At 33.0% G+C, this 13764-nt stretch overlaps 1 protein-coding gene across 1 annotated transcript in view; it reads right to left on the bottom strand.

Annotated features, from left to right (window-relative positions):
- Positions 1-6378: 6378 nt before the first annotated feature.
- The window catches only part of LOC149411878 (protein Wnt-5b-like), a 141020-nt gene continuing 133634 nt past the window's right edge, over positions 6379-13764 (bottom strand). Inside the window, exons 7-8 of the mRNA XM_089646469.1 lie at positions 7660-7817; positions 6379-6655 (exon numbers count right to left, since the gene is read on the bottom strand). Of these exons, the coding sequence (XP_089502595.1) occupies positions 6458-6655; positions 7660-7817 (356 nt within the window). The 3' untranslated portion in view covers positions 6379-6457. The remainder of the gene's footprint in view (positions 6656-7659; positions 7818-13764) is intronic.

Consider the following 13764-nt stretch of genomic DNA (forward strand, 5'->3'; position numbering starts at 1 on the left):
AAAAAACTTTTATTCCTTAAGCCAAACACTCGTCTGCAAGCTGTAACTGTAACCATTACTATTACCAAAAATCATAATGTGTATGTGGCTCACGAGCTGACGGCTGTCGGTTTTTGCCGCGAATGAAAGTGCCCTCTATGCCAGTTTGCCGTTACAATTTCAGTAGTGTGGACATTGTGTACACACTAAAAAGCCTGGTTTCTGTGTCTACAACGTTTACAGTTATGGCTCGTAAATGGCTTTATACACCTAATTGCGAACTGAATGTCAATGCAAGCTAGCATAGCACTCCAATGTTCTGTTGTCAACCCGTAATTGATTGTGATGCATCGAATTTGATTTAAAAAAATTATTATTTAAGTAATAATGTTTCCATAACATGTATGGCCAAATGATAGATTTGAAATATAGGCAATACCGTCAACCTGCTGCAATGATAATGAATTAGTTTAATATGCAGTTGTTTGGACATGTGTATCAGATTGATGAAGGAAGTAGTGATATGCCCAGTATATTACATTACGCAAGTGGATTGAAGAAGTTGTGAACGTTCAGGTGAGACATGACACGATCAAGATATGTAATCAAGTTTTATAAGCAATAATTAGTCGCCTGAAATATTCATGCAAATTGAAAATATCTCCCGAGTAAATTACTAATTATTGCTTATAATAATTTGTTATCCTTTGTGCTATGCATAAAAATACCTTTTCTTCCAAATATTACTTTATCATTAAAAAATAATGTAATCAAGTATTAAATAAGAATATATGTCAAAGATATTAATTGAAGAGTATGTATGGATGAAATGAGAAGTTGTTTTCCAGCTAGTCGCGTGTGTGGCGTTTCATTCTCTTTTATTACCATTTATTATGTTACCAAACAAAACAAATGTATGATCATGTTTTCGTCCGATACTCAATTTATTGGTAAAATAATAACTTTTATAGACGACGAAAATAATACACACATTTTTTTATAAATAAGTTTTTAATCACAATCATAATATTATGAAAGTATAAAAGTTGTACATAGATTAAATTAATGCATTCCAGTCCAGTCTACATTCCCTTACAAGCTACTGATAGCGTCTCAACAATTCTGATCTTTAATCTTCTCTTTCAAAATCAAAACATATACCATTTAAATTATAAAAGCTGAGTAATTTTCACCGGAAGTTTGTTCTGATATTATCTACAAACCAAATATTTTTTAAATGCTCGTGCTACGAAATTATAACAGTTGTGATTGGTTTGGTTTAATGATATTGAATAACAACAGATTTACCAAAATGTCAGTTATTGGCGTGCTTTGCTCTGTGACAAACTCTGTGACGGTTTGCAGTTTTTCAAGTTCATGTTATAAATAATTGTACATTGAATATTTAAAAATGTCCATGTTGTTATCAGCTTCCGCTGATTGCTGTGGCCAACAGAAAAAATGAGAATACAAGTTCCTTACCAAATTCATTGATAAAATACATTTGTATCAGAAATTTGTTGCTTTTTTAAAAATTTTCTACAATTTCTTTTTACGGTGCTTTTTTTGAAGAATAGGAAAATCTTTTCAGGTCTACACACCTTTAAAAGTGATATAAAGTCATTAAAAGTGATGAAAATACTAATCTGTGAACATAACCTACGTTACTTATTTAACCTAGTTTTTGTTTCATCACTTTTCAAGACTTTATTTCACTTTTAAAAGATGGGTTGAGTTATCCAGTTACTGTTCAATATCAATGCTTGGATTATAAATGCATACACATTACATACATGTTTAAATTATTAAAAATATGTTTGATCAACTTATAATATTACTAAAGCTAGATACATATGCAAACACTATGTTACACACATTACACATATCATTACCTACAATAATAATTGGGATTCAAATAAAATGGCGGCAATCAATTCTTATTTTTGATATTTTCAATATTTAGTTTATAATATTGAAAACATAATAAGTAGTTGTCTAATGGATTTGAGTTCTTAAAACATTAATACTGATCAACTATAATAATTCTAAATTAAAAGTTAAAGCTATTTATACAAGTAACGGAGCATTATTGTTAGTCAATCTTACGCTAGTGTTAAAATGTCTGAAGTTTTATTTAGTTTCTTATCTACACACTTCCTTCCATGAATCTTATTCTGGGCACTACATTTTCTCAAACCCAAAATAAAGACACTACTTCTTGATTAATTTCCAATTGCTTAAGTTTTTTTTGTAACTGCATTATCAGTTTTATTTCATTTGCTATTATTTTGGATCACTACTTGTTTCCGGTTCAAAGCATTTTCGAACTCTCGTGGTGCCAAATATATGGTCACATAGTTTGCCCCCAACTCGTCGAAATGATACCCGGATTTCACATTATGGCAAGTCTATCAATTAGGATGTCTATGGTCTGAGCATAGAGTGATACTGTTTTAATGCAATCGTTTTGCATTTTATCTGTGAATTATTTTTTGTATGCGGCAATATGGCCACCGTTTTAATGGTTCGGTAAATATTCTTTTTTTAAATGTAAAATCGTAGGGTTGGTTAAACTTTCTTACTCGCATTTTTATTCTATATTATGGTACCTGCCTGAAGAAAGTTTGAAAAAAGAATTGTCATTAATAATGGCGTTTCTTTGGACAAATTGTATAATTCTTTATTGTAAATGTATGCTTATTGAACTATCCTACAATAGAGAGCCTCTTTGATTAAATATTATGCTTATAATATTTCAGACAGTTCTACTCGTACTTAGAAGCAGTCCTCGCCTTAGTGCATTTGTTCCGTGCACTGCCGCAGATTCAAGGTAACATTAGATATATAAGAGCAGTAATAGATAAAACATATAATGCACAGTAATAACGAGAGAATACATGCGCTAAACATCGATTAACGAACTTACTCTTCACTCATGGATTCAAGGATTCCCGCCACATCATTTAAACCTTAATATAATATGGTTTGCAACTCTGTACTAGACTCCCAAGCATGCACAAAATTGTTGTACATATTTCGAAATGCCGAAGACGAGATGTCACATGATGTGTTCTCACTGTGGGCAATTGAGTGGTTTGTTTATGGTGGGCACTCTCTTAACACACTTCGGACGGGAAAGGTATTTCTACCCATTCGGTCGATTGTTGCTTAAGAACGGGAGGGGTATTTTTACCTTTTGCGCCGGCCTCATTTCAATTTGAGAAAAGATGGAATTATTCAATGTTTTTACATGAATATTATATACCAATCTCTCTGTAAAGGTCCCAACTATATGTACATAACTATCGAATCGTAATGCAAGTCTTTTTTTAAATTTATTTTCGTGCCTTTCGTTTACATCGGTATTTCAACAAAAGGATAGTATATTATTTGTTAGTGAAATAATTCAATTCCTGGAATGAGGGTATTTATGACCGTGACACCCGATACGAATCTCTTTCTCTGTTCCGCACCCACTCAACTTCTATGTGCAAGCGAGTGAGAGATGTCGGGCGTATTTAAAGAAAGCAGGTATATGAGCAAATACCGATATTACAAGGTTAATTGAGTTGCATGAATTGAATATGGGAATATGTAAGTATGCAGCTCCCGTTATCATTTATTTATATATTATATGTTACCATCTTTTATGTGAAATGCACTGTTGTCTAATTCACTCACTGGCCGCCTCTGCTCATACTTCTCTATTATATAATATATTTACTTAAATCTATGAGTTATTAACAAAATTAATCTCTAGCCTTTAAATATTAATAATACTTTAATTAAGTCTTTCTTTCCATCAAGTATTGTCGAGTTTTAAAGGAGTTCTCTGCTATCTTACTAAATACTTATTATAAATCTAAAGCAATAGAGTTCACGGTTTTCGCACATATAACAGCTCGGCGTCGGATCGGCACTCCCTTGTATCATTTCATCAGCTTGTCTGAGGTGAGGCAATGCCGTTACAATACTTAGGGGGTATTTCACTATGTCGGGCTAAATATCTGACTAGCTAGCCGTTGGCTGGCTTTAAAGATCAGAATAAGTTCGTTATTCAACGGCGACCGTTTCACCATTGTTGCCGAGCTTCCGGATAGATAACACTCGAAATAGTCTGGCAACATCGCAAAATGTTTGCAGTTACCCAATCTACTACAACGGCTGTCATGTTTTGCCGCAATGTCTATGGAATGCTAACGTCAACGCCAATTGACAAGTTTCCCGCCACAGTCCGCACACCGCAAAGTGTGCATTTTTTTGGTTATGTTATGTTGATTATCAGGTCATTTTAGATAGATTCGTGTCGAATTAATACATTGTTTCTTATTTTGAACACAATCAAATAATTCAGGATGGATCATACAAGCATTCAAATTCATTCGAGCTCTTAAAACTCGCGGCCTTCGCATTGCCGCCCTTTCACCTGCTTCTGTAAATCAAAAACCTCGGTATCCATAATAATTCGCAACAAAATTCGACTCACTTCTCCGCTGTCAAACTCGGAATGTTTTGACGCCATCTTTGATTCGAGGAATAGCGCCTAACGTGAGGTTCGAGCACTGATTAGTCAAATCGAACTTTAACCCGAGCGTTAGCGTTATTCAGCTATAGTGAAAACGAAAAAATGACTAATCCGCGGATTAGTGCTTAGTCAGAACATAATCAGAGATAGTGAAATACCCCCTTATTGGTGTACGTTGCAGTATGAAGTTTCATACAAAGAAATTGTTTCGCCTCAGACAATGCCGTTACGATGCTGATTAGTGTGCGTTGCAGTATGAAGTTTCATACAAATAATTCTGAACGGCTCCAACTGAGACAATGTTGGGTATGGATTCTCAAATCCAGGCCGCTCGCAATCGCCGTCGAAAGAACATACATTGGTCGACGTTCTTATTTTTGAGTCTCGTCGAAGGTACATACTTATATGCGCCAAATGTCAAAATTTATTCCACTCGAACAACAAGTGGGTTCGAGTGGAATAACTTCGTCAAGAATCGAAGCCCTTATCTGAAAGCCGAGTGATATATGTGTGCGACAACCTTTATAAGTATTATTGTATTAATTTCTTATAGATACATAGACAAGCGTGTTACATTTTATTCTGATACGATTATTAGGCATCTACTCTGAGAAATATGAACATTATTTGCTGCATTTATCTTAATTTAAAATACTATCTAGTAATGTCCATTTTTAATCTAAATCCTACCATTATTATCTAGCTTAGAATATTTTTATTAATCTTAAAGATAAAACAATTCTTATTTTAAAGCAAATATTTACAAAAAGTTTTACAGATTACAATAATAATAATAAAATATATTTACTAACAAAGTAATTGAAATTATAAAAATCTAAATAAATAAAAACATTATATTCAGTCTACTCAAATGATTTGTACAACATACATACAAATTCGTATGACACGGTTAAATGTGCAGTCTATTGTAGATTCTGTGAATACAAAAAAATATTTTAAAATTATTAGAGTAGGTATATATATTTTTTTAAGATAAACTTATGTTTATAAGAAGGTTTTTATGCAAAGCACAGAGGTTAACAAATTATTATAAGCAATAATTGTTGAATAAAATACTGGAATTTATTGAATTATTTGTCGACTAAAAATAAGCTGACGTAGCAGAGTAGTTTAGTGCACTTGACCGGCAATCAGAAGGATGTGCGTTCATTTCCCGTCGGCGGCATTTATTTTTCTCAGAATTTTTTTTCTATTTATACCTATTTGTTTTTCAGCCTAATACTTAATATTAATATTAATTATTAGTTTGCTCATTAGTTCCTCTTTTGGCCGCCTGCAAAGTTCATAGTGTCAAATTCTACATACAAACATGATGTGTATGTTGTCAAATCAATTTTTATCCAAACTAATCAATAATCATTTAAAAAGTGTCAGGTTATATTAAAAAAATATGTTAAATAACAAACAAAAAAAATTCTGTCAGTGAAGATACAGCAATATGACATTTCTCGTCGGAGATTAGAGGTTAGGTTAGGTTTTATTTTCTTGAATATTACGGTGCAATTACAGTCCCAACCGTCTAGATTCTAGATCCAGTGTGACTATGACACCCCAAGTGGGGTATATTGTGGGGTTGAGGGTAGTGGGGAGGGTCCCAGTGAGTGAGTGAGACAAGGAATTTTACGTTTACTCGCGGCTTAGTCCAAGTGGTAATAATTGTCTTCATACCTGAAATAATTCACTCGTGAAGTTGACTGAATTGACTTGAACATATAAATGTAAAATATTCCCACGTTTAGTTTATAGGTCAAAATTACGACGATTAAATGTTGAATTGATCAGAAACAATGCAATTGCAATTGTGATTGGTTAATTGATTAACTCTGATGTCTCAATCTGCGTAAATTATATAGAATCAATTGGTACAATAGAACATTTTGAAATGGCAAATAAAATAAACGCCTAAATTTCGAGAGGCCTGTAAGGAACGCCTCACTTGCACGTGTGAACGTCCACCGTGCGGATGCAGGTCTTGCACTCCACGTAGCAGCACCAGTGGAATTTGCAGTGGCATCGCTCCTTCAGCGTGGTCTTCAGCGTGTTGTACCCGCGGCCGCAGCACATCAAGTCGCAGCCGTCCATGCCGGGGGAGGTGCGGTTGCACGCGCGACCAGTCGTGCCGAATGAACCCTGGAAATTAAAGATCATGGTTTAGTTTTGATTAAATTCACAGTAATCACTGGTTTGATATGCCTGAATAGGTCATTTTCACAATACCTGGAGTTTGAGCGCCCTTTGAGGGTTGGTTTGTCAAACAAAAAGCTATCATGGGATATTATCATGCGCGTATGCATGCACGTATCACACGATATGATCATTGATATGCAACAAAAACAAGATTGGAGACAGAACCGATCCCTGTGGGATACCGTTTTATGCATTTTTAGAATGCGAGAAGTCTGCAAGATAGTAGTTTGCAATGATAAAAAATGTGTTACAATTTTATCGGCTCACTAGCTGACGTGTACCTGGCGTTGCTTGGAGTTTTCCTTAGGAGAAAGACATACACCATCACGGACTTTTCTATAGGCCTTTTCAAGTTATACAATTCCGCAGTACCTACATTATTTTGATGTACTCGTATCTCATAAGGTTTATCCAGCGTTAGCAATGTGACTTGATTACAAAACATCGATTTTTTCTACTTTCTATAAATATAATATGCATGTGTTATATATACAAACCTTCCGGAAAAAAATCTCTAAATGGTAGTGAAAACCCTATCAAAATCCGTTGCGTAGTTTAGAAGACCTAAGCGCACAAACAGAACAACATATTTTATACTACATATTTAGAAATGAAATGGTGGGGAAAACTAAATATTGTTTTCATTTTTCTACACCATATACCGGTACAACATTATTAATGGCATCATATGTACTTATATTATGTACCCACATTTTTTTATTCAGTCACCCCTTTCCACCCAGTAAAGAAACAGTTTGTAATTTCTCCGAACTTGTAAAAATTGCTTGAGAGTCCTCCGGGTAGACCAGGTCCTGTGCCGTGGGAAGGGAGTAGTGATGGTCCTTGAGCTACATCCATCCTCGCTTGTTGACCTTCATGTCGATGGCTCCGTCATACTTGTCTCAAATAATAGCACTAGTAACTAATATAATACAATATAAACTCACAATTTTCTCATTCCTGAGGCAGTAGTTGGGAGAGTCGTCCAGGTAGACTAGGTCCTGCGCTGTGGGAAGGGAGAAGCGAGGGTCCTTGAGCTGCAGCCGTCCTCGCTTGCTGACCTTCACCTCAGTGGCTCCGTCATACTTGTCTCGGATGTAATCACCTGCAAATTTAATTATGGTGTTTAGTCCTGCATTCATTATAATTGCGTTCTGCGCACGATGGTGGAACTACTCATATTCCCTCAACTACTCGACTAAAACCATGATTCCCTAAACTATAAAAAACATGGCCCTTTCCTACCATTACACGAGAGATAGCAACTATCTCCAATTCGTTTATTGGATTTTTTCGTTTTGATTATTATAAATCCTAATTTCGGTTGTGCCTCTGTGTGTAACTCCAGTTCAATGAACTCTACAACTTTTGTCTTTGGTAATCGTTTTCAAAATTGAGAGTGTTCGTTTTGAGAATTCAGACAAAACACAAAAACCTACATATAATATAATATTTTAATTGCCGTTTTCAAAATTTGATCCGATTTGTAGAGAATTCAGACTAGCATTTAGTAGACAGCAAGTCCAATTTGTCCTCCAACGCTCTACGAAACTAGTAGAACACGTTTCGACGAGATATTAGTACACAATATACGAAGAAAAATTAGTATTGCTAATTGATTAAGAATCTCTTCCAATTATTCGTAATCCGGTTAAAAAGGGGTATTTCAGGCCCTTAACGAATGAATTGATAGGTTTTCTGATAAACTTTTAGTAAAATACGAATGTATTATCGCGATGTCGGAACATAAAAATCCTAATGTTTTTTTAATCCTAGCGTTTTGTCATTGTATGTCATTACATGGAATGCGGGTGCGTAAACCCGTGTTCCGATATATTAGGAATTTACTAATAGTTCATCATGAATCGGCTAGCAAACCCGTTTTTAACTGGAATACCAATATTTTAAAGACATTCTTAATGAATTACTAATACTCATTTTTCTCCGTGTAGCGCCTTTATGACTTTCCCGTGAATTTTCACGGGCCTGCACAGTTGTTTACTCAATTCATCTTAAGGTTAATTGACAATGATGTCAGTCTGTTTTAACCTCGCAGAACTTATAAAAAATTAAGAAATGAGAAGATTGTGTTCTTTTATTGTATAAAATTGTAAATTCAAGATTGGATTGCCCTGATGCTTTTAATTTATTGTCATTACATGTAGCTCCAAAACATAATAGATGGAACATATTGTTTCACCACATTAACATTCTGTTGAATTCTGTCATGGAAAGGATTCACAGACTTGCAATGAATTTTAAATTTTGATACATTTAGAACAAAATTAATTCATCACTTTTTAATAAACGTCAATAATGACATCTCACAATCTAAGCATATCCTTAAGTATTTATAATATATATTTTTTAAATTTCAAGGGTTCTTCAGATAGCATTTTATTAACTTGCAAAGTATATTGTATTTCATGCTTTATGTTTTAATTTTTATTAATGTTATATTGTTAATTCACTGTTGTTTGGTTAATATCTAAGTTATTGTTGTTTGTAATTTAATTTAAAATCTTATTTTAGAAGCCCAATAGGACGTTAATAAATAAATTAATTAATTATAACTGGGTAGTAGGTTACCTACAACGAAATGAATAACTGTCTGCCTGTACCTAGTACTCCGGTGTGGTCGATTCGGTTTGGTTTAATTTACTGTCTATTGTTAAGTGTAATTCGTTTCGGCAAAGACTTCAGACAGTTCAAATAATGTAGGTATGTTATGAACCATTGCAGCCTTGAAGTTCTTTGGCACAGTTGTTTCGCAGAAATTCACGTCTGACAAATTCATCTAAAACTAATGACAAACGTTGACCTATTCAAGTTATTTTACTATCCACGTGCTGTGAAACAAATGATAAAAGAGCATAAAGTTTAATTTTTAAATTTGATGAATTGTTCAAATTCCGTGAAACAACCTTCTCTTAGAATCGGCATTTAACGGGGGCCTTCCAACTGTCGAAATATCAAAATTGTGCTGAATGGCCATTTGATGACAATGTTACGTTTGAATTTCTTTGAAACAACCCGTACTTAGGACGGGTTGTTTCGGAGAATTTGAACAGTTCATCAAATTTAATTAAAGTTAATTTTCAAGTTCTGTGAAAGATTTTTTCAAGTTTTGTCAAGCAGCTAGCCTATAATGATATAATAACAGAACTTGAATGAGACTTTCACAGAACCCGAAAATGAACGTTGAAATTTTAAAATTTGAAAAATTGTTCAAATTTCAAAGTTGATTTTCAAGTTCTGTGAAGGTTCTATTCAAGTTCTTTCATCATTTCAGTTATATGAAAAAACTGACCATTAATAATATAATAACAGAACTTGAATATAACCTACATGAAATTTAAAAAACAACACTTAAATTTGACGAATTGTTCAAATTCTGCGAAAAAAACCATCTTTAGACGGGTTGTTTCGGAGTATTTGAACAATTCATCAAATTTCAACGTTCATTTCTGGGATCAGTGAAAGTCCAATTAAAGTTCTGTTATTATATCATTATAGGCTAGTTGCTTGACAAAACTGAAATAAAAACAGAACTTGAAAAAATCTTTCACGGAACTTGAAAATGAACGTTGAAATTTGATGAATTGTTCAAACACTCCGAAACAACCCGTCCAGTGTTCGTTCTAGGATATTTATTCAAAATTATTAAACCTATCAAAATGATTTGATAGCTTTTCGAATAAACTTACAGTAAAATACGAATGTTTTATCACGATGTCGGAACATAAAAGTTCTAATATTTTCGTATTTTATTATATTTTATCAAGGCAAATGCAGGTGCATAAACACGTGTTCCGTTATATTACGAATTTACCAAAAAAATTCCAGGAAACCTGTAAACCCGTTTTTAACCGGATTACCAATGATTTGAATAGATTTTTAATAAAATAAAAAAAAACTCATTTTCTCACTTTGTGTGGAGTTTTTTTAATGCCTATTATTCTTCTGAAATACTAAAACAATTTTAAACTTTTTTTATTTTTTTGACCTTTACCGTTTTTGGCTTATAATATCCATCTTCAGTCTGGTACAATTATTCCTTAAACTATGTTTTATTTACACAACGTTAAGGGGAGGGGGTGGATTTTCACAGGGAAGATAGCATAAAATGATTTTATATATAAACCACAGAATAGTTGCACCAATCTGAAGATGGCTATAATAAACTGAAACCGATAACCATTTATAAATAAAATAAACGGAAAAAAAGTTTAAAATTGTTTCAATATCTCATTATAACGGAATTCTGCCACGAATTGTCAGTATTAAAAATAGAAACATTTTTTGTCTACCAACCAAATTTATTTCTTTTATCATTTTTCGAATAATTTGTTAAGAATTTAGTTATTTTCTAAATAAATTTATACGTTGAATTCACAAAAAGTTCCTTATCTTATCTGTGGATGTCGCTATGCGCATGTCAAAAATGTTGAGTATTTTTATAGCAACACTAAATTAGTACCTCTCCGTGTAACAAATGACCCCACGGTCCTAAATTAGGAAGTTACAACGGCCCTCCGACCAGTGTAGGGTGGGAGATGGTCCATTGGAGATTTATAACGAGTCTTGTCTCTTTACTTTTGATTCATACTATATTCAGTGATTTCATCGGATGCGTTGCTTGTTGTGTCCCTCTCTTTCTTAAATACGAGGTGCATGACAGAATGTGAGGTTACAACGGATCTCTTAGTGGCAGCACTTATTGTGGGTACTAAAAACTAATGATTCAACCAAAAGTTCATTCAACGATCTTTTTTTATTCTAAAATCCTCTCTTTATTATGTTTTGACGGCCTCCGTGGATCAAATTTTACTTACCGGTTTCGCCTAAATTGTAATTTTTGTTATTTATTGAACAATAGAAACCTAATTGTAAAATATTTATAATTAACAATATGACATCGTATTTTATTTTATGCAAGTTTATTTAGATAATTATTTTTAATATTTTAAAATCTTCATAAAAAAATTACTTGCAAGAAGAGAATATTTGCATTCACCTTTAAGGATCCGTAGTAAGCGATCAAAAGGGAGAAGTAGGTTTAAAAAGGAGATACGTATATACGAATGTTAATTAATAGGTGAATGTGAAAATATTTAACAAAGTAAATAAATAAAATACGTTTTTTTTCCATACCTATAAAATGTTAAATAAGAGAACAAATTGTGTTTTTAATAATTTTCGGAGCATAATTTGCTTTTTTTCTATGGAGGGAATTTCATATAATTACAGTTTCGACTCGTCAAAAACATATTTTTTAAGAGATCAAAAACTTAAAGTTTACCAGGGAAATATGTTATAAATTTGTAGAAATTAAACATCCCGGGAATTAACCACTCCAGCGCTTTAGGGTCATATATGACCGGGCGTCTATATTTATAAAAGTATTTTTATCTTTTATACTGGAATTAATTAATAAAATCATAAAAATAGCCAAAATTAATAATTCATATTTCGCGCCGCTATCGTAACAATCGGCTTAAGGCGATTCACTACGTCGTTTAATATTTTGAATCGAGCCGCCATCAATAACACTCCTTACGTAGATGGCGATAAGGCTTAAATTCCCGCTTAACACCATCCAGCTGTTTTGATTTATGCAAGAAAAAAACATGGCCAAAAAGTGCCTTTTATTTTATTTTGTGGATGTTCATTTTATAAATAACTTACTTTGCCATATTATACAACAAAACTATAACCGAAAATGGGTTCTTAAGTAGGAAATTTTGAACTTTAAAGCAGTTTTCATAGGCCTTATAATTTTTTTTTCTGAGCTTATAAAAAGACTTATGTAAAAAATACTCGATTATTTCAAAAGCCAAGATGTATTATACTCGCGGTATTTAATTAAAGCATCTGACACATTTCTAGGCGACCAAATATTCAAACCAAAAACACATCATTTTGCATTACTACTTAGTGCATCGCTTTAACTTTAAAAATTATTTCTTATTTTTTTTTATTATACGAACGATATAAAAGTGGAGGTACAGTTTTCTTACAAATTCCCCAAACAAAACGATTTTGTTTTCGAAATATCGAGATCTCTCAATTTTTGATATTAAAATATTATTATTTGGAAATTGTAATTTTTATTTTAAATGCATACACCAGAAAGATAATTTTATCTTGTTTCTAAAACAATATTTTTGTATATGGAAAATTAAGCAAATAAAATGTATATATCCATAGAAATATGAATATTAGTAGACCTGCCCTAAGTGATTAAAAGCGTATTATTCCCCACTCCCCATACCGGTTCCATTGGAGCCGGCTGGGCTCGCGTATGGCTTCCCGTGAATCTTGAGAATGTGACGTCATCATTCTTGTTCGAACTAGCGTCGAGCTATGGTCGAGGCATTTTATGAAATAACACGGCAAAATAGTGGCTTGTGCTATGAAAACTTGTAAAAATAGATGTGAAAAAGAGAATAAACCCAATTGTCGTATTACATTCCATATGTAAGCATCATTTTAAGCTTATTCACATCGTATAATATGAATCAGTTGTAGAAACATATACTATCACATCGAGATACATCTGGTCGAATGTAGCGATTCTCAAGTGTGCGCATCGTTGTTACTGGGAAGTAAATTATGAACACTTATAAAAGTGTCTTAACTAAATTAGTAAACAAAATATTCGACTCTGAAAATAGAAGTTTTTTTTTTTTGCTGAATTTGGACTTCGCAAATTTGTTCATAACGTGGCGAGTAATTTGCGCTCCCACGTAAAAATGTCTATTCATTCAAAAGCAGATTTTACTTTTAAGAACTAAATGGTGATATTATAATGCGAGATGCCTATATACTGTCAGATTGATTTATTGACGAATCACAGTCAGCTTTACCCCCTTCGTTCTCCAACAGTTGATTTTACCCCTCACCTTTAATTTCTAGTCTATATATTCATATGTCTGTGTATATATCGCATTTGAAATACAAAGAAAACATTGCAAACTGAACAAAATTGATGAAAGTGCTGAGGTAATCTTACAGAATTTTTTCCAAATTTAAAATTCAAATTTTAAAAA

This window comes from Hesperophylax consimilis, chromosome 24 (genome assembly GCF_061612785.1).
Source record: "Hesperophylax consimilis isolate HC1 chromosome 24, BYU_Hcon_1.0, whole genome shotgun sequence".
NCBI classification, from domain to species: domain Eukaryota; kingdom Metazoa; phylum Arthropoda; class Insecta; order Trichoptera; family Limnephilidae; genus Hesperophylax; species Hesperophylax consimilis.